General features: G+C 49.3%; 1 protein-coding gene across 5 annotated transcripts in view; it reads left to right on the top strand.

The window, feature by feature from the left end:
• The window catches only part of MYRIP (myosin VIIA and Rab interacting protein), a 338,714-nt gene that overhangs the window by 256,227 nt on the left and 57,851 nt on the right, over positions 1 to 24,636 (top strand). For all 5 annotated transcript variants that reach the window (XM_046645553.1, XM_046645535.1, XM_046645545.1 and 2 more), the window contains 6 exons: positions 12 to 92; positions 4,109 to 4,206; positions 4,423 to 4,503; positions 7,154 to 7,297; positions 15,963 to 16,116; positions 23,749 to 24,386. In XM_046645553.1, the coding sequence (XP_046501509.1) occupies positions 12 to 92; positions 4,109 to 4,206; positions 4,423 to 4,503; positions 7,154 to 7,297; positions 15,963 to 16,116; positions 23,749 to 24,386 (1,196 nt within the window). The remainder of the gene's footprint in view (positions 1 to 11; positions 93 to 4,108; positions 4,207 to 4,422; positions 4,504 to 7,153; positions 7,298 to 15,962; positions 16,117 to 23,748; positions 24,387 to 24,636) is intronic.

Genomic DNA, 24,636 nt, shown 5'->3' with positions numbered 1-24,636 from the left:
CACCCCTACAGGAGGAAGCTTTTTTGAGGCGAACCTGGAGAATGAAGGAAGTATTTCAGGCAGCGATTCAACATTTTACAGACAGTCAGAAGGTAAGGTGGCTTAAGAGTTTACAACTAATGGGAAGTTGGAGGAATAGAAACATCGTCAGATACTGTTAGGATCTCCCAGTTACATAGTAACAGCTGGATACTACTATTTGTTGCTGTGTGGGAGTCTCCATGGGTCTTCTTGCTATTGCCATTTATGTGAATCCATCATCAAAATAGGTGAGTATATCCAAGATGTGGCCTAGAGAAGTACATTTGCTGCCTGACCACTAGATACTTTATGATCTACTAATGGGTCCTTCTGGAGTTGGAATATGATAATCAATACACTTGTGCAATTCAAATTAAAATATTCTTACAAAGAATTTATCATTCACTGATTAACTTCTACTTTTTTATACCAATATAATAGTCCCCTTAGAGCAGAGGTTAACAGCAAAGCAAACTTCTAGTTTCAAACAAAACCTTCTCCAACACTTCAGCTCCTTCTCCAAAGCACCGGACATTGAGAACCCATGCCTCCTGAGTGCCCCTGCTGCTGTGGCCCCCACAGCTCTTCCACACTCTCTCTGTTCTCCCTTTGGGAGCCTTCTCATGAAGGTCCTGTCCTCTATCATCCTTGCTGCCTGAAACTTCTCCCTGGGTTACCACACACCCCCCTATGGCCTTGGTGCACCTCCATCTGCTCCTGAGTCTGGAATGCCCAGCCCTGATTTCAGCCCAGAGTTCTAGACTCAGATTTCTGATGCTTGGCCATCAGGACCCGTAGATCCTCCAGGGATCTTAAACTCAGCATGTCCTAATCAAGCTCCTCAGCCACATGGGTCCACCAGCAACAGTTATCTTTCCCTCAGTCCCCCTCCCTGTGTCCACTCCATCAGCCACGTTCCTGTTAGCTCTATTTCCAGTCCTTTCCTTTTCTTTCCATTCTGAGGCCCATGATCTGAGGACCTTCCCACCCACAATTCTCCTATATTAATATTAATTTCAGTGACCATCTATATCAGTCAGTGTTCTCCAGAGAAACAGAACCAATAGGATACACACACCCCCACATACAAAGAGGTTTATTTCATTTTAAGGACTTGGCTTGCACAATTGTGGGCATTTTTTTAATAGAATAAAAAAGTTTATTTTATTAGAATTAGGAATTTTTTTCCCTTTGGGCAACCTGAACAGTCCAGTCAAAATGAAAATCTGAGAACAATTATTTCCAAAGCACAGGGTGCACAGCCTGCTCTCTGCACAAAATTACAGGGTTAGGAGCATTTAATCAACTTACTGATTGTTTCACCAACCCATCCCTCAAGCGCTCTATACCAGAACTTGTGGCCCAAAATCTATAGAGTAGGTCTGCGGGCTGGAAACTCAGGCAGGAGTTGATGCTTCAGTCTTGAGGCAGGATTTCTTCTCTGGGAAACCTCAGTTTTTGTTCCTAAGGCCTTTCAACTGATTGGATGAGGCCCACCCACATTTTTGAGGGTGATCTCCTTCACTTAAAGTCAACTATTGTGGATGTTTACCACATCTATGAAATGCCTTCATAGCAACACTTACATTAGTGTTTGATGAAATAACTGGGTACTGTAGCCTAGCCAAGTTGACACATGAAACTAACCACCCCACCACCTAACTGGTCCTCTGAACTTGATCTTTCTGCCTCTGCCTTCTTAGCCTTCCTCCACGCCCTCGCCAGTTTTTCTCTCTGAAACACCAACTGGAGACATCACCTTCAGCCAAAACATCTTCGGTGTTCCACTTCACCCTCATCCAAAGATCATAAACACAGCATTCAAAGCCCTTCTGGTTGTGCTCCAGGCTCCTCCTTCCCGGGGATCTGTGGAAGCTGCTAACTATCCCCATCGCAGGCTCTACTGCAGGCCTCTTAGCTGTTACCCATGCACCTGGTCACCCAGTAGCTTGGGAGACACACGAGAGTGTAGGCTCAGCTTGTCCATGGGGGCATCACGGAGCCCTCACGGAATCTAGCACTCGGGAGCTACTTGGTAAACTTTGATTCAGTGCAAATTGGTGGGGCACCTCTTCTGTAAAAAATGCACTGATTGGCATCTTGAAGAAGAGAGATGAGAGGTACAATGTCTGTCTCCAGGGAGCACTTAGTGTGATGACAACTTAGATTTTATAGACTCTACTTAGAGAAACATTGGAAAACCTGTGTGTTCAATCAGCCACCCTGGGGTGTGCAGAGCCCTGAGCTGGGTTCGGCTCTACGTGACTGTTAGAGCTGGCTGGAGAGGTACTCATTGGCTGGCTACATTGCTTTGACTTTAACTGGGTTGGTTTTGGATGTTTTATTATGTTTGCCAAATGCCGCTTTCTGTACACGTTTGTGTCTTTAGGAGCCTAAGAAGCTTGAATTAAGTTTTTTAATTGAAGGATTGATTAATTACTTGATGTATTTACACCTTGTCTCATTCTACGAAGAATTTGAGGCAGCTTTCAGGAGATTTGCATGTGTTAAATAATGCATGACTAACAGATTATAAATGGAAACAACAAGTTGAAGTTGGGGAAAAGGAGACCCAGGCACGCAGCCCTTGTAGACCCACTTTCCTGTGCCTGACCCAAGTTGGGCTCCTAGGACAAACTGAGAAAGAGATGATAGAAATTCTCACTTTCAAGTAAGAAGCAAAAATCTACTACCTCAGGACAGCAGAATTCTTCCAAGCACTTAGCTCCAAAAAGAATGTTGTCACCTGTAGAAGTCCTTTGATTTGGGGACAGTTCCTCTGGTTTGTTGCCATAAGCAAAACACATGTTCACTAAAAATATGGTAGCATTATTTATTTTATTTTTTTTGAGGAAGATTACCCCTAAGCTAACATCTACTGCCAATCATCCTCTTTATGCTGAGGAAGACTGGCCCTGAGCTAACATCCATGCCCATCTTCCTCTACTTTATATGTAGGACACCTGCCACAGCATGGCTTGCTGAGCAGTGCCATGTCTGCACCTGGGATCGGAACCCGCGAACCCCAAGCCGCCAAAGCAGAACATGCAAACTTAACTGCTGCGCCACTGGGCCGGCCCCTGATAGCATTATTTTTAAAAGTCATGTTAGCTTGTACTAATCTCATGTTTGTGGTTAAAGTCAATGGCTTTGGAGACAGAGAGTCCTGAATTCAAATCTCAGCTATCTTACTGTCTGACTGTGTAACCTTGAGCAAGTTATTTGACCTCTCTGTGCTTCAGTTCTCTCCTCTGTAAAATGGTCCCTACTCAATGGATTGTTGTAAAGATTAACTGTGATCAGGTCTGTGATGCTCGGCCCGGGGCCCACCCACCCTTGGTGAGGTTGGCCAGTGTTATTGATTATTAGACTGGTTTAGAGTCTAAAAACTTCCTCTATGGATTTCGTATTTACATTAAACCATTTGTACAGCCCAGTGTCCTTAGAACATTTAATAACTTTCATCCCTATCATCACGATGATACATCATATGCACAAAATAAATATAATCTTTATCTGAAACAGTAGATGAAGAATCGTTACTTCCTTACATGAAGTCCTTTAGTTCAGTTGTCATGAAGCCACTCTGTGTGCCTGGAGCTACGCTGAGTGTTGGGCCGCAGCAGTGACTGTGATCCAGTCTTGCTCTCTGAGAATGACCTGTGGGAGGGGCGGTGGGGTGGAGCTTTCTGGCTCTGATGAAAGCAAGCCCAGAGCCCCAGATGGACATCCAGCCAAGGCTGCAGGAGGGATGGGAGGAGGTTTTTCAGAGGAGGAACCCTTGGACCAAGCCTTGGGGCCCCCTGGAACTAGCCCAGTAACAGAGCAGGGGACCAGAAGGAGGAGAAACAAGATAATGGAGTCATAAAGAGAGAGACGTTAGCTCTTGAAGAATCTCAGTTGTTGTGTCTGGGGCGGGGATGAGAATAAGTGGGAGGCAGTGAGGCAGGGGAGAAGGCAAGGGACCTGTGTGCCAGGATAAGCAGTGTGGGGCTTGCCCCAGAGCCCTGAAAGACTTAGGCAGAAGACCTAAAGTGGAACAACCACAACCTTTCAGAAAGTGGTCTATGTTCTGTTTCCTGTCTAGGACATAGCATGATGGACACATTGGCTGTCGCCCTACGGGTGGCTGAAGAGGCCATCGAGGAGGCAATTTCCAAAGCAGAAGCCTATGGGGACAGCCTGGTATGGCCCCCCTTGTCCTCTCTGGGGGAGGTGTGGGTGGGATCCTGGCCGCCAGGAGAAAATGCAGATTGTCAGGAAACCAATGTCCAGTAGCGTCCTTGACTAGAGTGGTGCCCAACCTCCCCTGCATTTGTGGTCAGGATTCCCAAGAAAGTGATTGCCAAGACCCCCAAAGCCACCCATAGCACATGGCCATTCTCTTCCCTCCCTCCACAGGACAAGCAGAACGAGGCCAGTTACCTGCGGGACCACAAGGAGGAGCTGACTGAGGAACTGGCCACAACCATCCTGCAGAAGGTAGGCAGGCCCTGGCATCCCGATGACTGCCATGGACCACACTGGTGGGACCAGGGCATCTGGAGAGCTGAAGAGCAACCACGGACACTGCTGGGGTCTTGGGCACCATTTCTGTGCCTTGTCACTTTTGCCTGTTGTGCTCTGGGGGCCAACGCAGACAGACTGCACTGTACTGCCAAATCCGAGTGGGGTGAATGGGGTTGCCTTGGGGGGCTGAGCTAGCGGGTGAGGAGCCGGGAACTCAGCCCTGAGCAGACTACTCACTGGCTTCCCATTTCCTAGGTTTCGTGTGTGTGTGTGTGTGTGTGTGTGTGTGTGTGTGTTTGTGTCCATGTCCTTTTCTCATCCTTCTCAAATGGTCTTGCTGCAGAAGCTTTACAGTCACTCCCTGCTACCTCTATGTCCTAAACTGTCCTTGACATGGTGTATCATTTAATTATTGCTGAGAAAACAACCACCCCAAAACTCTGTGGCTTTAAACAAGGATTATTTCTATGTTCCACAGCCAATTCTCTCACATCCAACTGGCTTTCCTACGATTTAGTCCAATTCTGACACTAACTACACGGACCACACAAGTTAAGGGCTCAGTCCCACAAGACTGCCCCCTCCTCAGATGCCAGCTGCAAGTCTCAGGTTTCTCCAAGTTACTGTGCTTTTGTCCAGCCTACTACAAATTCCGATTCCCATGACCCCCCTCAGGTTAGATAATTTGCTAGAACAACTCACAGAACTCAGGAAAGCATGATACTTACAATTACTGGTTTATTATAAAGGATACAAATGAATAGCCCGATGAAGAGATACCCAGGACCACAAGGTCTGGGGAGGGGGTGTGCAATGCTTTCTTGCCCACTCTGTGCCCACCACCCTCCCAACACATCAGTGTATGCACCAGCCAGGAAGGTCTCTGAGCCTCATTGCTTCAGAGATTTTATTGAGGTTTCGTTAAGTAGGCATGACTGATTGAATCATTGACCACCTGACTGAACTCAAGCTCCAGTCCCTTGCCCCTCCCCAGAGCTGAGGGTGGAGCTGGAAGTTCCATGGTTCACATGGTTGGTTTTTCCCACATGACCAACCTCCATCTATCTAGTGGCCCCGGCCAAGAGTCATCTCATTAGCATAACAAAGACACTCATATCACTCAAAGAATTACAAGGGTTTTTGAAGCTCTGTGCCAAGAACCAGGGTCAAAGGCCAAATATATTTTTTATTATACCACAATTCCTTTCTTGCTCATGCACTGCAGCGGCTCCATCTCAAGCAGTGGGTTGGGATCAAGTCCAAGCAGTATGTCCACTCTAGGGCACATCTGAAGGCACATTAGCTATGCATGCTGTGACCAAGGCACAGAGAGCAAGAGGAAGACTGATGTCTACTAAGGCCTAGGCTCAGCCATGACACCCAGTTACAGCTCCCTCCTCACATGTGATTGGGCAAAGCAAGGCACCCAATCAACCCAAAGCCCAGCGTGGAAAGTGTATTCTCCCTGTCCTGAGGGGACTGCAGAGTCACACAACAAAGGGCTGTGTACAGGGAGCATTGAAGAAATTCAGTCTTCCCTTTTGGTCACAGTAATTCATGTCCCTTCCACATGCCACATATGCTCACCCCACTCAAAGACCCCCACATGTCTATCCAATCACAGTTCAAAGTACATTCGATCCAGATGCAGTTCCTTTTAAGCTGAAGACCTATGAACTAAGCAAGCAAGTTATCTGCCCCCACAGACCCAACACACAATGCTGGATCACGGACGGGAAAACAGCACTAACCCACCCACCTGCAGAGATGGGAGGCACAGGAGGTCACTGGTCCACAGCAATTCTGAAATCCCATGGGGCTCATGTGACCTGGTCCCCACTCTGGAGGGGATGTACCTTGGTTAGTCCCCGGGTCTGTCCCATGGCACCTCAGTTCATTGCTTTCCTTGGGTGTCAGCCTTCCTCTTCACCATCTTGTCTGGCCTAGAAAGGCATTGAAGAATATGCCCATCTAGTGGCTCAATACGGTGGCTCAGTAATTTTCTCGGCTGCTTCCTCCCTGTAGGAAGTTGGGAGACCCAGAGACCTTTGTAAAATGGACTCATTAAATCCAAATGGCTGTGCCCAAAATAGTAAGTGGTACAAATGAGCTGAAGCCATCCCTGATGACTCTTGGTATCTGTCCCCTCCTTAGGCATTCCAGAGGCTTCCTAAAATCAGGATTTACAACCAGAGACTCTGGGTTTGAAATCCAGCTCCACTATTCACTAGTTGTGTGGCCTTAACTTAACTTCTCTGAGCCTGTTTCCCCATCTGTAAAATGGGGAGAGTTATAGTGTGTGGCTCTTAGGCTTATTTCGAGGATTAAATGAGGTAAAGCATATGAAGTACCTAGCACAGAGTCTGGCACATGGTAGGCACTTAGTAAAGAGAAGTTGTTAACATCATAAAAAGATTACTTGTAAACTGTAAAGTCCTGTAGAATGTTCAAGGCTATAGTTGTGCTGTTTTATCATAAAGCAGATCTGAAACAGGTGGTATTCCATTGAGACCAAGCTCTTATGTGGCTAAAAAAACTTCCCAAAGATGGTCCCAGTCACCCACATGGCATCCAGAGGCCTCTCCACTAACTTGCTCCCTCTTGTCACCCACCCCACCCCCAGATCATAAGAAAACAGAAGAACAAAAGCGAGCAGCAGGTGGAAGAAGAGCCAGAGTGGTCCCAGCCCCAGAGCTGCAGTGCCAAGGTAGCTGGCGAGGGGACCAGAGCCTCCCCAGGAGGCCACCAAGCTTCCACCACCCTCTGGGTGAGTCTGCAACCAGTGCCGGCCCTGCCCCCACACAGGTGTCCTGCACATGCTCCCCATAGAAATGGGGGCACCACCCTGTTCACCATCTTTCCTTGACTCGTGTGCCCACCAGATAGCATAAAGGTTCCCAAAGGGCGGGCGGAGAAGCTGAGAAAGTATATGTGAGTGGGGGCCGGGAGGGGTGACAGAGGAGAGAAAATGAATACAGACAGACAACTGGAGTGTATCGAGGTGGGTTTTTACACAGAGACCAATTTAGGAAAAATAAAGATGCTAATTGGCATTTTTAAAATTCATTCTACAAAGAGTTGTACTGAATCCTGTGAAAAAAAATAGCTTTATGAGAGCCACGTGCATTCTTAGAACTGAGATCACTGGCTTTACTGAAACTGATAAGTGACAGGGAGAGAAGTGCCACTGCACTTTGAGCCACCAAAACTGCCATATCTGGACATGGTAGGGAGGTCGTGATGTGGGTCAACCTTTTCATCTGTCACCCTGAAATTAAGCCAAGGTCCAAGTCACAAAGCACCGTGGCCTTCCTGTGACCCAAGGGTCTGAGCCTACCATGACTGCAGCAGAGTCACCATGCCTGTAAAATCCTTGGTTATTTGTTTAAGCAGCGCCAGCAGAGGACGGGCAGATGCTGGGAGAGGAGGGGGAGAGAGGCCAAGACTGAAAGCTGGGCCTTCTGTGCGAGATTCAGCAGGGCCTGGGGGTGGGGCTGCCAGCAGGGCTGTGGTCTGTCAGCCATAGGTGCCCATGGTATAGCCCAGGGCACGGGACAGGGAACACACAGGTGCGACTGAAAACTGGAAAGCCAGACGTGGGAAAAGCACTGCCAGGTGTTTGCCCTGCTCCTCCTCGGGGTGAGTGGCCTTCATCCCCTCCATGAACAGATTGGAAAGAGGTGTGCAGGGCAGCCGCATGGTAGACCCGCAGTTTTGGGGGTGATGGTCAGTGATGATCACCTGCATGACCTCTCCCGCGCACTCACCAGCCACCAGGTGCGAGGGGCGGCAAGCAGTGTCTTAACCGCTTGATCAGAGATTTGGCTTCATTGATTGATTGGCAGGAACCTTCCCTCATCAACACACTGTCGTCTTGCTTTACGGCTCCTGTTGTAGCTCAGCCCCGAGAACAGAATAAAGCGAGCCTCCGTCCCTGGCCTCCCGGAATTTAGAATCTGGTTAGCAAGGCAGGAAGAGATACAGACAGTTTACAGTGCGGTGTTCAGCTGAAAGGTGGAGACTGGAAAGGGAGCAGGAATTCAGAGAAGGGAGGGCCCCTCCGGCAGTGAGGGGGCACATGACCATCAAGTAGACCATCAGCCTAGCGTTTCACTGGCTCAGCCCTACAGCTCCGGGGTACAGGCTGCGTGCGGGCTCCACGGCGCCAGCATTTGGAGAGTCTTTCTGAAGTATTCTCTGCAAACTACAAGAGTCAAGTTTGAGGGTCTCTAGGAGGTGGAGGTCCCTGCAGCACCCCAGACTCTGCAGTGAGCTGAGGGGTCAGAGGCAAGTAGCGGGAGCTCTGCCTCTGGCATTTCTGGGGATGGGATTCTGGATTCGCTCTTGAGCAGCTGTTTAGTTCGTGTCTGTAAAATAGGCATAATAGGGCTTGTCCCAAAGGATGGCTCTGAGGGTTCCTCGTGCAGTTAACCCAGTGCTTACTGAGCTTCTACTGTATGCAAGGTGCTGTGCCAGGGGCTAAAGAGACAAGGTTCCTGCGGGTACGGTAGACTCCACTATAATCTAGTGATGGGACATGCCCTAAACAAGCAGACCGCACAGAAAGACGGGGGTGCACATTCCAGTCATTGTTGTCAAGAGGAACCAAGAAGATGGAAGGAGAGAGTACTGAGACAGCTGAAAGCTCGGGGGCGGGGGCAGTCAGGGACAGCCTTCCCTAGGAGGTGACATGAAACGAAGGCTCGAAAAATGAGTGGTTTGGGAGCCATAGGAGGAAGAACATTCCCACAGAGAGAACAGCATGCACGGAGGCTCTGAGCAGGAAGGAACTTAGCGTGCTCAAGAAACAGTATGTCATATGTCTGGAGAATGGTGACTGAGGGGCACAGTGGCAGGTGATGAAATAAGTGATATTGGCTACTTTGCATGTAAGTGTCATCCTCTAAATGATAGTTACTGTTCCTCTTCTTATTGCCTTATTTCTACATTTCATAATCAAGGTCACTGTTCCATCAAGGTCCCCCTGTGAGTTGTAAGCTGAACCCCACCGTGTTTGGTCAGCTAGGCTCCAGGCCCAGAGAGCAGCAGCTGCTGCCATATCACTGACCCACCTACTCCCGATTCACAAGCCACCCTGTCCCCTCCAGCCCAGCCCCCACTTCAGGTCCTCACAGGTACCCCCTCTCCTCCCCTCCCACACACAACCAAATGGCCTCATCTCGCTTCTCGTCCACTATCTCAGCTCACCCACTGGACGTCTCTGGCCACACGCTGCATCTTGGGGCTGTCCTGCTCTTCCTCCACTGGAGGCCAAAAGCTCCTTCCTGACCCTGTCCACCTCCCCGGCACTGAGAAGACCTCACTCCCCAGAAACTCACGCTCCTGAGTTTCCTGTCGCATCAGCTGGCTGCAGCTCTGCACAGTAACTGAAGTTCTCATGCAAACCCCACGCACAGAGAGGCTTGGGAGTCACCATGGGAGACTTAAGTAATAATAGCCATAGCAGAGGGATTGGCAAACATCTATAGGAATACACACAACCACTATCTTTCTTTTGTATAAACTTTATGTGCACACTATGATTTCCTTAGAGCCTGTGAGAGCATCCTACATTATCCCCCATTTTATAGAGGAGTAAACTGAGGCCCAGCTAGCCTGAGCCACTAGAACACTAAGTGGTTGGGCTGGGACTAAAACCCATGTCTCCTGGCTCCAAGCATCTCTTGCACTCTGCTGTCTCCTGTTTCATTGGAAAACTCTGGATATGAAATACCTGCTTTCCCATCAGATGTTCACCGGGTCTCCTTGTCACGCCTACAGCTAACACTGGCTATGGTATTCCTGCCATCTCACAGAGGCCAGAGACACTCTCTGTATGTCATTGGAGATGTGGGACAGTGGGCTCCAGCACCACAAGTCAGAATGGACACGGCAGCGATTAAGCCACAAAATGAGATCTGTGGGCTCAGTGATCACTAAGGTCCCTTTCAGTTCAGAGGTTCTCGGGCTGCACTGTCCAATATGGTGGTCACAAGACATAAGTGACTATTTAAACTTAAATTAATTAAAATTAAGTAAAATTAGAAATCCAGTTCTTCAGTCACTTGGCACATTTCAAGTGCTCAATAGCACCCATGGCTGGTGGCTCCCATATTGGACAGTGTAGATACAGAACATTTGCATCCTCCCAGGAAGTTTTATTACATAGCCCTGATCTAGGAGTTTAGATGAAGAAGTGGTAAACAGAGGGCATAAAAGCAGAAATGCACCTGAACACTGACCAGAGCCTGGACACGAAGCAGCAGGCCAACGGGAGATTCTTGGGGACTTCATGAAGGTGGCTTTCCGCCTTTCCATCAGCTGTTCTCGCCCTGGACGCCGTCTGCATCACCTGCCCGAGCCCCACTCCAGGGGTTCTGACTCCCGGGGTCTGGAGTGGAGCCTGGGCATCTGTATACCGAGCACAGTTGCACTGACCACTGTCTCCTCAGGGGATGCCAATAGGCAGCAGGCTTAAGGGACAGCCTCTTTATGCTGTCTTCAGGAGGGCTCCCTGACCTGAGACCGTGGAGGGCCCTAAACCTGTGGCCTCCTGTCAGTGCTTCCTCCTTTTTCCTCAGTTCTCCAACAGCCTGGACACCTCTGGCTCAGGGAATAACTGTGCAGAATCCCAGAAGCTGCAGGCACCGCTACTTGGGCTCAACTGCAAAACCCAAACTTAATCCACCCCCATTCACACAGGGTTTCTCATCTGTTTTCTTGAAAGAAAGTTCGGCGTGATCGTTCTTTTTTTAATTTCCTCCTTTTTTGTGTGATTCTCAGCCATCAGCGGGGTTGGTATAATTCGGCTTTCAAAGCCTTAAAATGCAATATCCTAAAAGGCACTAGTGCAGGGGTCATAATCCATTTAAGGCCTGTCTCTTTGGGCGCATGTATATGAAAAGGCATCTCTGTAATAATATGATGATCCTATTGATAAGAATGACGATGACAGCAGCGGCCAGGCACTTACGATGTGCTCAGTGACTAGGATGTGGCTCCGTCTGACTCTTTCTCTCGTCTCTTCTCTATCCCTTTCTGTTTCCCTCCGCCTTTTCTCTTTGTGTCTCTGTCATTTCCTCCCTCCCATTCTCTCTCTCCTTTGGCTGGCTAGAGTCTAGACCTAAAGCATTTTTTATTGTTGGTATAATTATTGGATTGAATTTAATGGTTATGCCTGACCCTACCAATAAAAGACAGCTACATCTTAGTTGTTGATTCTGTATGACCACTGTTATGGATCCCTTTACCCTCAAACCCTTGATACTAAAAACATTCTCTCCCTGTTTTATGTTGTGGGATCCTTGAAAACAAAGACTATTTTGACGCCATGACTGGTGCCTCAGGGAGCCTTCCCTGTTGGCGACGATGTTAATCATAGCAACAGTATACCACCCCAGGAGACACAGGTAGAACACGATGCTGCTGCCCACACAGGGAAGGCAGCGGCTGCAAAGGAAGGGACAACAGAGGTAACTGGTGATCACACTGTGTGTTTCACCCAGAGCTTCTGAGCCAGCTGGTTCAGACGGAAAGTCCTGCTGGGTTGGAGCGTGTTCGCCAGGAGTGTAATTGTTCCCAGGCCTCCAGCAGAGGCTCGGGCACAGCACGAAGAGGGCACAGACGAGCATCAGCTTGGAGCCAGACAGACCCGAGCTCAAACCCTGCCTCTGCCACTGACCACCCGTGTGCTGGGGCAAACTACTTGGCCCTGCCTCAGTTTACTCTTGTGCACCCAATCAGATTGAGTGAGAGAATGGATATGTTGGGCTAGCTCAGTGGTAGAGCTTAATAAATGCTCTTATTTGACTAATATTGACTAATATGAGTGCTTTCTGTGTGCCAGGCATGACGCTGATCCCTTTACTTGAGGAAACCGAGGCTTAGAACAGTTGAAATTCCCCCCAAGATCCCACACAGCAAGAGGAGGAGCTGACATTGACGCACTACCTAACATACCACCCGTTAGTTGGTATCTGAAGAGTTAAGAGGCAGGGCGTGTTTGAAACCTCAAATACTCAAGTCCATCCTTGCAAGGCTTTGCTGGCATGCTAACATTCCTGGACCCAGGGACTCCATGAACCGTTCCCAGCCCCCCTGCGTGGATGTGCAGACACTGGTACTCAGGCCAGCGCCTCCTGACACCACCAGCCCTGCTTCTTCAATGGACCCTAGGGTGGGAAAGGAGGGAAAGAAAATCAGAGGCTGTGAGTGGCAAAGAAAGGTGGGCATAGAGGGTCCAGCCAGGATAAGGAGCAGATAAATTACTCAAGTAAATCCCATCACTTCCCAGGAGCCGCTGAGGTTGAACTGGCCAGTAAAAGTGTTGTTGTGGCTCCACCTGCTGGGCCATGTGTTCATGGCAACAAGTTTTTAGCAAAACCAAGTCTGGGTCTCCAAACTGGGGCTTTTCCACCCTGGCAGGAGATGTGGGCCAGCAGTGTCCTGAGACCTGTTGGAGACAGCTCACTGGGGCTTTTAGGGATTGTCAGGGTAGTTTTTTTCTAGCGTGAAACAATGGCTTTCCTGGAATAGATTACAAAATCCTGGCATCCACAACTCTCTCATGAAAAACACAGATTCCGTTTCCCTGTTGGGACCAGGGAGGAACTGTTCCTTTGTTGGTCTTGGCTTTTTGTAGGTGAAGGGAGCATTTTTGTCCCATAAAAATGGACCCCAGCCACCTCCTACAGACTCACATACACCACAAAATACTGTTTGAGCCACTGAAAAATGAAATGTTAAATGTTATTTTTCCCCCTTTGTAAACATGTATTCAGTGATTTTCATGAGAAGCTTGGGGATGTAAAAAGGAAGGTGAGGGTTTAGTAATATTGCTCCAGGCAGTAGGCTGTCAGCTCCTCAAGGGCCACACCTGTGTCTTACATCCTACAAATTCAGTCACAAACATGCCACTGAGGATCACACCCAAAGACCATTCCTGCCTTCGAGGAGCTCACAGTCTGTGGAAGAGTCGACAAGTTGGGGTACGGCTGTAGCAGGGTATAGAAAGTCCCATGTGATCTCCCAGAAGGGGATCTTCCTGCCAGTCCAAGGTGGGAAGAGTGTCAAGGGTATGTCCCCTGAATACACGAGGGTTTGCCATAGGAGGGTTTTTTCCTTCAGTTTTACTAACTTCACCTGTCAGTAGGCCATCAGCCTTGCTCTCTGTCCTCCCTCATAGCCACGCATCTGTCAAGGATTTAACAAAATCATAGATGGCTCCCTGAAGCCCCAACCCCATGAAAACCTTGGTTGTTGTCGAACATCAAAGCTGTTCAGGACACTAGGATGGGATCAGTGCTTGCTGTGCCCTCAGAATGATGGAAGTGGTACCAGCTGACAGCTACCTGTCATGTGTGTGTTAGCTTGGGTCTCCTCCGAGTAAGACCTTGCCCTCCACGATGTGAGGATGACAGTGAGTGGCTTCGTATTTCTTTCTCTTGTTCCTAGTTTTATCCAAGAAGTTAGTAAAAATAATAATAATAATCAGGCACTTCTGATTATTATCCTGAAACCTTACCCATCCTGTAGCCCACCCCAAATTACATTCACCCCACCACAAACATTCATTGATTTCCATCATGTTTCAGTTACTGTGCCAGGGGCTGGGATGTCACCATTAACAGGCCACTAAGTGTCCTCAGTTGCTGGCAGTCTAGTGACAACACCAGGCAAAAATCAGTTGTTTGCAAAGGAGTGCGGTGTAGCACAAGCATAGAGGAAGCCCAGGACCCCAGCCCAGCTTAGGGAAGGGGTTCCCACAGACCATGGCCTGCTTGAACTGAATGCACACAGAATCTGTCACATTGATCAGTTGGGGAGAGCTCGTCGGCCCCCGGGCTGTTACCCTTTGACCGCTGCATCGAAAGGCTGTCTGGAGGCGCATCGTGCTCTCTTCTGTATTCACAGGGATGGGAGGCAGGTTGTGACCCTTGGGACACAGCTTAGAGGGCTCCATATTTGTTCTGCAAGCCCATCTTCCTCCTAGATCAGCCTCAAGGTCTTGTGGAGGGAAGCAGAAGAGGATTCCTACAACTCTTTCTGAACCGGAACTGGCCTGCACCACCCTCTCCAACAACGCTTGCCAGATGCCTTGTATTTGAGGGCTCCTGGGTGTGGCCTGGCCTGTGATGATGGACATGCTGCACCTTGATCCTCAGCTGTCTCTGTGACTTTTCTCAGACTAGTTAACCATCCTTCAGGGCGAGGCTGCTGAGCGCATTGTTCTCTCCTCAAACTCTAATCAGTGTTGTCACCCAAATATCCTGATGCTGGTGTTTGCTATTTTTCGTTGGTATTCACAAACACCTTTTTTTAAGTTCCCATTTATTATGCATTTACTGTGTGCAGGGCAAGGTTAAGTTTCCACATCTCTCAAGAAATTAAGTCACTTGGCCAAAGTGTTGTAGCAGAGGTGGTATTGGAGCCCAGGTACAGCTGACTCCACCCACCCCAGGACCCTGCCCACGGCTCTCTGCAAATGCTCCCCTTTTGTCTCCTATTCTTAGCACCTGTGGTGGGAGAGGAAGAAAGTTAGCAGGATGAGCTGGTTTCTCCCTGGGAGAGAAGGCAGTGGGGCTGTTGGCGTTGAGGCCTGCCAGCAGGTGGCAACAGACTGCTTAGGGGCCTGAGTTAGAGGCAGTCCTTTGTTTCAGATTGTAGTCATAGATGCTTCCAGGGGCTTTGCCCTTTCCCTCGGCCTATCAATATAAAAAGAGTAAAATAAATCACCCATAAAAGATAATTCCTTCATTAAACGACAAAGGAAAAATATTGATCTCCTTCTGTTTGATGAAATTCTTTATATATAACATTTGAGCTTCAGATTCTCTATAGATATTTGTAACATATATATGTGATAAAATTCAAACATGTTTCCTGACATTTGAAATCTCATTTCTACCACTTCTCCTTCGGTTAGTGTAAATTTTCCTTTCTTTACTTCAGACGCTAAATGGGAATATGTTGCAATAGTTCTAAGCTTGTGGACTGACCATACTTGGCTCACTTATGTATTGTAGCACTTACGCTGTGCTATAACTTTCTATTTACACTGCTGGAACTCATAGGTTTGGAGGTCTGCGAAGGGAAGGTGCTTTCATTTTCTATCACACACACTTGGCCCTAAGATATCTTGGTTGGGAGAAGGGCTTGGTAAGAAGGAGCCGTATGAGAACTGGCTCTGTCAGATTCCACTATGACTCTTACATCTCATAGTCCTGGCCACTTTGCAATGGAATAGATGGGGAACCATGTGTGCCATCGTATAGCATTATGTACTGATTTGTAGCTTTTAAGCCTCAACTCGAGAAAAGCCAATACCATCAAACATGTCTTCTCCACACTGTACAGTGTCGGCTGGAAAGCTGAAGGCACCCCTCCCAGTGACTGTGCCTTCTGAGTTCTGTGCCCCTTTTTTCTTTCCCCAGCGGTCCCAGTCTGCGTTCTCACTCACCAGAGAAGATGCCCTGAAGACCTGTTCGCTGGAGGCTACATCGAGGCAGCCGATGGACCAGAGCAAGCAGCCAAGGGAGGAGTCGGCCTTGCCCAGCTGGAAGAGCGTGGACAGACTGGAGGAGACAAGTAACTGTTTTAAGCAGCGTCTGGTGGGTTTGTGGGTTTCAACAGCGCTGTTCAGAGGCTTCTTGGCCATTGCGTGGCCTCTCAGCTCTTCCTCCTGTCAGCCTGAGTGGGTAGGTGCCCATTTGGGGCAGCTGAGCCACCAGGTCATGAGGCCTCTAGCACAGCATTCAATATGCAAGGGGCTCATATTCTCTGCCTGAGCAGTTTTCCTGCTGAGAGGGTGGGACAGTGGGGGACTCCTGGGCAAGTGTGTTACAATCGCTCAACAGCAGAGTCCCACTTCAGCTTCCTGTTCTCTGTGGACTAGGAGAACATGCCTCGTGTAGGCCAGCAATGCTAATCTCACCGAGCATGGCGTTTTAACATTCAAAGGGATGTGAGTCCCAGCACGGGTCTGGTTTTGTGAGTGTCCTTGCTAAAACTGACATATTACTTAGGGTAACACTCGCTGCTATAACAAGGAAACCAAACATTTAGGTAGCTTAACGCAGTAGTTTTCGTTCTCATCGCCCAGCGGTGCAGCACGGTGTCCCGGCCGTGGAGGCCGTCAGAGGCCCGAGGCTCCTCCACCCGCCTGCAGCGCAGGAGCCCTGGCGGCCGCTGGGTCCGCCGCCGGGTCATTGGCTTCGGCCAGCAGACAGAGGAAGAGGGAACGGAGAAGGCAGCGCGCCTGCTTCCTAACCGCCTCAGCACGGGGATGGCACACACCGCTTTCCCATCCATGGGCAAGAACTAGTCACATTGCCCTACCTCGCTGCAGGGGGCCTGGGAAATGTAGCCCTGGCTGGGCAGACGCACACCAGCAACACGGCTCCGCCATGAGAGGGGCGGGGTCACGAGTCGTTGATGGGCAGCTGGCCGTCCCTGCCACATCTGGGGGCAGCATTGCTGTTCCCTCTTCCTGCTCCTTCTCCTAGAATCTCCTACCTCCACATAGGGCAGTTGAATTGCCTTTCCAGAGACTCCTCAACATCTACGACACACGGTCCTTTATAAAACTGTCGAGTCATATAATACCTGACAACTAAGAGGCTCAAATTAGCTGAGTCACTTTCCCAAAGTCATACATCAGAAGACTTGTGAGATGCTTGGAACCAAGTGGGTAACAGCCGAGAGCCTTGACATCGCCCCCCGCCACCCCGAGTTCAGGCCAAGTAGTCTCTTGGGCCCCATGACTGTAGGAGAAAAGATGCTCAGACCACACCAGCACAGCTCGGTTCTTTCCTCCCCTAAATACACATGCCACATGCCGGCCGTATAATGGAAGCTAGGCACATTTGTCCTCACAAGAAGAAAGCGTTGTTATATACAGCGATGTTATATGTCAGACCTAGACCCATTTCCTGAACAACAGCAACAAATTAACAGCAAAATATTGGTCTTAGAAATATCCTTTTAAAGATTGTGCTATCATTTGTACTCCGTAAGGGAGACAATTTAACTAACGGCTGTATAAACAAATTTTATGGTTATCAGTGCAGAAAATCAAAAATCATTAAATATTTTTTAACAATCATTTTAAGATTTTCCAAAAGAAATCATTTTCATGCTGACCTGTTAGTACCAAATTGTGGAGATTCTGTGAGCACATGAAATTTTCTTTATTTGTGTATATCGCTTTTTTGTTTTATAGTGCATTTTTCCTTTCTAGATATGCTTTTCTTTCCCCCCACTGCCCAACATATCCATATTCATTCATTTATTCATCTTCTTTCTCTATCTCTCTCTCTCTCTCACCGTGGATTGAAAATTCCCAGAAAGAAGGGACTTTCAGATTCCACAGGGCATATAAGAATATCATATAATAGATCTTCAATAAACAATAATAACCACCTTTTAAAATCACTGTATGGTGTACAGAGTCCATCTGAGGGCACTATTTTATTTATTCCTCGAACAGCATTGCTAAGCACTGTCATTGTGTTGTGTGACAGATAAGAACCTCAAGGGACAGGGAGGGTAAGTGACTTGTCCAAGATCCCACAACTAATGTATTCCCCAAACCCAAACACCAGGGCTCCAGTTTGTAGGCTTTTTCAACTAGTGCATGATGACAAGTGTCTCTCCATTGTAAAAACAAGAACAACAAAATAGCATTTCAAAATTCAGACGTCCAAACACAATTTGCAGGATATTATAAACTCTTCTGAAAGACACTCTATTTCACCAAATAGTTCCCCACTGAACTATGAGCATTCCAGATAAATTTGCAAAGGATTTGGGCTTTCTAAACATGATTTTGTACCCAGTTTTCTGTAAAAAAAAAAGGGGGCACCCATGTATAATTTACCAGTTGTATACAGATAAACATGAAACTTAGTTCAGCAGCATCACACACGCAAAAAGGTTTCAAACTGTGCTCTGAAATCCATGCATCTCTCAGGGTGGAGATTTAAAAAAATAGGTATAAAGCTCTTGCATAGAAAACTGCTGTTTTTTCTGAGCAATGCTCAGCTGTGACATGCTAAAAGGTCCAGGCCTACCCCGGAGGTCATGAAGGATGTCTGATATGTTTAGCAGGAAGCAGATGATTCCCGGGGCATGGCTGAGTCTCAGCGGAGCAGAAATGTAGAACAGAGGAGGCCCAGAGGTGGAAGTCATCTCCGAAGGTTAATGTCCACTGAGCTATTTTCAGCAGTTCTGTTTATGCCTCAGGGGAAGGGTTGGTTCCGGAGCCTGTCAGTCCACAGTTGGGGTCAGTCTTAGGGACACCGTGGGCTGAGTAAACCACAGCAACTCCCCTTTCAGTCTGGACAGGCCTTACAGCAGTTAATGAGTTTTGCCCAAACCACGTTTTCATTTTATAGACCTTGACTGAGCATCTAGTGTGTGCACAGTGTGTGCTCAGTGCTGGGGAGTAAACATCAGGGGACTGGCCCTGCTCTTGAGTTGCTCACTGATTGTTGTCCGCACAATCACGAAAGAGTGAGAATTGGAGAAAGGAGAAGGCAGAGAGGAGCAGGGTCCCAGAAGGATATTCCCAATGGCCTAAGAGAATGTGGTATTGGAGCCCAGATACAGCTTTGAGTAGTTCCGACAATGCAGCTTGACAACCCAGGTTTTCATGGGGTCAGATATTCAGGGAGCCATGTACACTTTTGCTGAGATAAAAGTTGGCCAACTTCTAGCTTCCCCAGAGGAATATGGCAGCCCAGAGTTATAAAAGGCAGGAGAAGAGAGGAGGCGGCAATCGGCTGAATCCCAGCCCTCCATATAGTGGGTGTTGGAGGCAGGTCCAGGGCCACCTTTACAACACAGTCAACCCTGGAGCCAGGCACAGAGTGGCATTACCAGCAGCTTTCCTTCTTTGGCTTCTTCCAAGGCCCCAGGAGAGGCTGCAGACAGCAGGGCTCACAGAGAGCCACACATCGAGAGTCTGCCTAGTCTTGCCCCTACGGCCTGTGGGTGCCTGTGTTCATTAACAAGTAGTCTTGACAAACCCAGGATGGGTTCCAGAACTAGCCAGGGTCTGCGGGTACAGCAGTGAAAAAGATGTGGCCCTGCCCTCCAGGAGCTCACCGTCAGAGTTGAGGTGCAAGGCAGACAAGCAAGAAAATAAACTAATAGAGTTTGTGTTAAAAAATAACAGCCTATTTGCAAAGCTCAGAGAACAAAGTAGCCAGCTCCTCAAGGAAAGAAGGCCAGGGATGTCCCACTGAGAAGCAGCATGTGAGTTGGGTCTCTAAAGATGGTCCACAGGGCAGACTTAGCAACTGATTGTAAGGCCCAGAGGACATACCTCTCCCCGCAGAGTAAACACACTCCACAGCCAGGGCTGAGTTTGCTCTGCATGGTGTGGGTGTCTCTGTTTGCAGACTCTGATATGCAGATCTGCGGACCTGTAGTTTATCTGTAGGCGAGCCCAGGAAGCACAGAGAGGGACATGGGGAGATGAGACAGGGAAGGGAAGGCAGGCAATAAATGACTCGTTACCAAGCAGAGTGCCCCCGTGGGTGCCTGGAGCATGTCCCCAGTGGGGAACTCCAAGAGCCAGCAGAGGACACTGTGTGCACCTGCCCGGCAGGCAGGGGAGCAGGGGTACTTATCCATAGCTCCCCCAGCCATTGGTGGAGGGCTGTTCCCAGGAGGCTGCGGATCCACCCTGCCCCTTGGGCAGCCAGCACAGGCTCTGGTAACCAAAGCAAGCCTCAGGGAAAAAGTTGCAAGTGCTGGCAGTTGGGAGCTCGGAGGGTGTACAATGAAGCAGTGAGGGCCAGGCTCATGGGAGAGCCACCCACAGGGTTAGCTACACGGAAAATCCATGTTGCCACTTACTGACCATTAATAGCTTCACTGAGCAAGAGCCTGAGCCTTTCTGGAGAAAGGCAGATGGTCTCCCTAGTCCTTGCCTTCTGCACCACCTGACTGACAATCTTGGGACATGGCATTGGGAAAATGCCAGCAAAATAAGCCCGTTTTTCCCAAAAGATCCACTGTTACCACCACACCAAGTAGAGCCCATTACATGTAAATGGTAATAACACCCCAGTTAGCCTCTCTTCTGAATGTTTACACGGTCAATGAAAATGGTTATCAGTGTTTCCCGGTGTCCACAGAGCACTGTACTTGCCAGGACTGTTTCAGAACCACAGCCCTAGTGGATTCAGATGTTGGTTGAACGTGTTTTCCACTCAGTGACCCAGTTCCACTTCTACTGCCTGACTGCAGCCCAGGCTGGCAGGACGACCAGTCCCCTTTCTTCTGAGTCAGGAAGTGGGGATTTAAGCACAGTCCTCTTGGGAGCCTGAGGGCCTGGGTCCTGCCTTCCTCCTGCTGCTCCCTGCACCTTCAGTGTCCGTCTCCACCATCTCCACAGCTCACGTGGTGAAGCCCCAGTGGCCCCTCAAAGACCTCATCTCCTCTGCCCCTCTTTTCCTAGAGCACTTTCTCATCTCTGCCCAGACATGTCCTGAGTCCTCCTGGTCTGATGGCCTGTTTGCCTCATTCCATCCAACTGTGTTCTGGCTGGTCACGCACATGGCTGAGCCCTCCTCCCCGAAGACAGGCCCCTGTGGCAGCACATTCTCTGTCACCCACTCTGTCCCGGAGCCAGCTTATACAATGGGAAGAGCAGAGGCTGCGGAGTCAGAGGGCCTGAGCGGCAAGTCTGCTCACCCATTTAGCAGCTCCGTGAGTCTCTCAGCCTTGCTTCTCCCATTGGTGCAAAGGGCATGGCTAATACCTCCCTGGGTCGCTGTGAGGAGTAAATGAGGTGATACTCATAAAGTGTGTTACACATGCCTGCTCAGAGCAGAAGATAAATTCTTAATCGCTCTTTCCCTCTTACCCAGAACTGAGACTGCTTTAGTGCAGGGCAAAGAACAAGAACTTTGGATTTAGGCAGATCCAGGGCTGAGCTCCAGTTATGTATTGCAATTACCAGCAGCTGACCTTGATCAGAGAGCACCTCTGAGCCTATTTCCTGACCTCTCAATGGAACGATGTGACCCTCCTGGGCTGGCAGAGGATTATTATGAGACAACATATGGAAAGAATTGGTCACAGTGCCTGCTGCACTGAGGACCCTTTAATTTTATTATATGAAGCAGTAATCATTTAATTGGTGGAAACTGTGTGTTCTCAGTAGCATCTAGTAGGACCCTGTCTCAATGTCCTGCCACTGCTGGTGTCCACACACAGGTTGGGGAATGGTCCCCTCCAAAGCCCTGGGGCTCTCATCACCCATCCCCAGGAAGCCCTGCAAGTTTCTTAATAAAGGAAAACAGCTTCTGTTGGCGACTGCTGTGCCCGAGGCCACAGGGCTGGGCCAGGTACCCAGAGCTAAAGGAGAACCATGTCATCTTACCCCCACTCCCCAGGGACATGGGCAGAAAACATTTTCTGTTTGCCTTCAGCAAAAACAAGACAAAGTGACTTTTACCTCCGGGCATGCAGATCAACCCTTGGGACCCAGCCACTAGTCATCACAGATACTCTGGGCAGAACTGAACCCCCTTTAGGCCAATCCAGACCATGACCCCAGACTGAGACCCGCTCCAGCCTGCCTTCAGACGGTGCTTTACTGCTGGCCAAGGGCTTCCATGGCACAGTCGATAACAAAGATCTGCCTGGAGCCGGGTGGAGATGCACTCGTCCCGACGCAACCAGTTACAGGCTCTGTGACCTTTGACAAGTCACTTAACTTTACTCATCTTTGTTCCCTCCTCTGTAAAATGAAATTGGAAATACCGACTTCTTTCTGCCTCAGCTCCTTTCCAGAATGAGGCATGTGCCTTGAGTTGAAAATAAACTTACATGCTGAGCAGGAAAAACTCTCCATTATTCCTCTACTACTCACACAAAACACATCTGTGATCAGATGTGTGTGTGTTTTTTTTTCCCGTATCAGCCAATTCTCTGACACCAGCTGCGTGTCCTACGATTCAAATCAATTCTGACCCTACCTCACTGGAGTTAGTGTCAGATCCCTTGGTTAAAGGTTCAGTCCCACGTGACTCCAGATGCCAACTGCAAGTCCCTGGTTGACCCCTGTGCTTTTGACTGACAGGCTGTAAATTGGGGTTCCCATGACCACTTCCTCAGGTTCAGTAATTTACTAGACCAGCTCACAGAGCTCAAGGAAACTCTTACTCATGTTTACTGATTTGTTACCTAATAAAGGATACAATAAAGGATGCCGATGAATAGCCAGATGAAGAGGTACATAGGGCAAGGCTCAGGAGGATCCTGAGCACAGAAGCTTCTGTCCCCGTGGAGTTGGGATGAGCCACTCTCTCGACATGTGGACGTGTTCATCAACCCAGAGGCTCTCTGAACTCTGTACTTTGGGGATTTTTATGGACTCTTCATCACGTAGGAATGATCAATTATTAAGTCATTTCCCAGCCCCTCTCCTCTCTCTGGAGAATGGGGGTGGGGCTGAAAGTTCCAAGCTTGTAGTCGTGGTTTGGTCTTTTCTGGTGACCAGCCTCCATCCTGGAGCCCACCAAGAGTCGCCTCACTACAACAAAAGACACTCCCATTGCCCAGGAAATTCCAAGGGATTTAGGAGCTCTGTGTTAGGAACTTGAGTCAAAGACCAAACATTAGAAGAAACTGAGCAGAGACCACTATGTCTATGTGTGTGTACATATATATCTTATTATTTCACACATGCCGTCTCACGAGGCTGTGGTGAGTGAGACTTGTAAAAGTGCCAAGGGCAGGACATGTTAACCTGTGAGGTGGGCCAGGGCGGTGAAGGGGAACTCTCTTGGTGAAGGGGAACTGAGGATCTAAGAGATAAAACCATGGCCCAAGGCCAAAGAGCTAGAACCTGGGGCTGCCAACAGCAACCCTCTCCTCATCACTTCTACACCCAAGCCAGCCTAGGAAGGAGGGGGCAATTCTGAGTAGACTGAAGTGACCGAGAGACCCAGGCAGACATTAAATAGGAGCCAGATCTCCAACTTTCTCTCCATCTGTGAAGCACTAGGGCCCTGTGAGGTCTCAAGGGACTTCCAGGGATGTTTAAACTCTGTCGCCCAATTAGTTTGCTCTCCTGGACTTCCTAGAGTCAGCTTCTCTCCAAGACCCCCATAAGCCAGTCATGGGGAGGTGACACATGGCAACCTTACCTTGCTCTAGGTGATAACGGCCCCTCTCTGGTTTCTCTCTCCCTCCTGCCCACAGACCTGGCCCCGGTTTTACAGAGCCCTGATGGGAACTGGGTGGCCCTGAAGGATGGAGCTCTGCCCCCCACCCGCCTACTGGCCAAACCTAAGAGTGGCACGTTCCAGGCCCTGGAGGCGGCCTCCAGTGTGGCATCCGCCTACGATGAGATGGGCTCTGACAGCGAAGAGGACTTTGACTGGAGTGAGGCATTGAGCACGCTGTGCCCGCGGCCCCGGGGCTTGCCCAGGAACACCCAGCCTCTGCCCATGCAGGCCCAAGGCTCAGACCAAGGCCCCTCAGCTGCCTCCGCCTCTTCTGGGCTCTCCCCCAACCTCGAGGCCATGTGCTCCGACTCAGAGACCTCCTCAGCAGGCTCTTCCCGGGAAGCTGGGCACCGGGCCAGACTGTCCTGGTTACAGAGGAAGGCCCCCAGGAACCCCGCAGCCGAGACGATGAGCCTACAGGGAGAGCTAGACGTGAACTTCAACCTCCAGGCAGCCAGCAGGGAGACCTCGGACAGCAGTGAGCCTGACGAAGCCCCCCACGCTGCAGACCGGCGGGCCAGGAGGTGGAGAAGGGCCCGAGGCGGCTCAGAGGAGCCAAGCAAGGAATTATCTTCCCCCAATGCCCATCCGCTGGAGCTGGACACACATCAGGTAATAAAGCTGGGTGCGTGCAAGCACACACACACTTTCAGTAGGGTGTGCCCTCCTCCAAGGAGGAGTGGCATAGAGAGTCCTGGGTTCAGCATGCATAGATCCAGATTCCCATCTTGGTTTGCTGCTAGGTAGCTGAGTGACCTAGACAAGTCACATCAACTCTCTGGGGCTCCATGTCGTCCTCTCTGGAGATGAGAGCTTAGGGTTGAAGGTGGATTTGCAAAGTGTGGTCCCCAGACCAGCAGCA

Source organism: Equus quagga, chromosome 1 (genome assembly GCF_021613505.1).
Source record: "Equus quagga isolate Etosha38 chromosome 1, UCLA_HA_Equagga_1.0, whole genome shotgun sequence".
NCBI classification, from domain to species: domain Eukaryota; kingdom Metazoa; phylum Chordata; class Mammalia; order Perissodactyla; family Equidae; genus Equus; species Equus quagga.
This window is presented reverse-complemented; position numbering and strand designations above follow the sequence as displayed.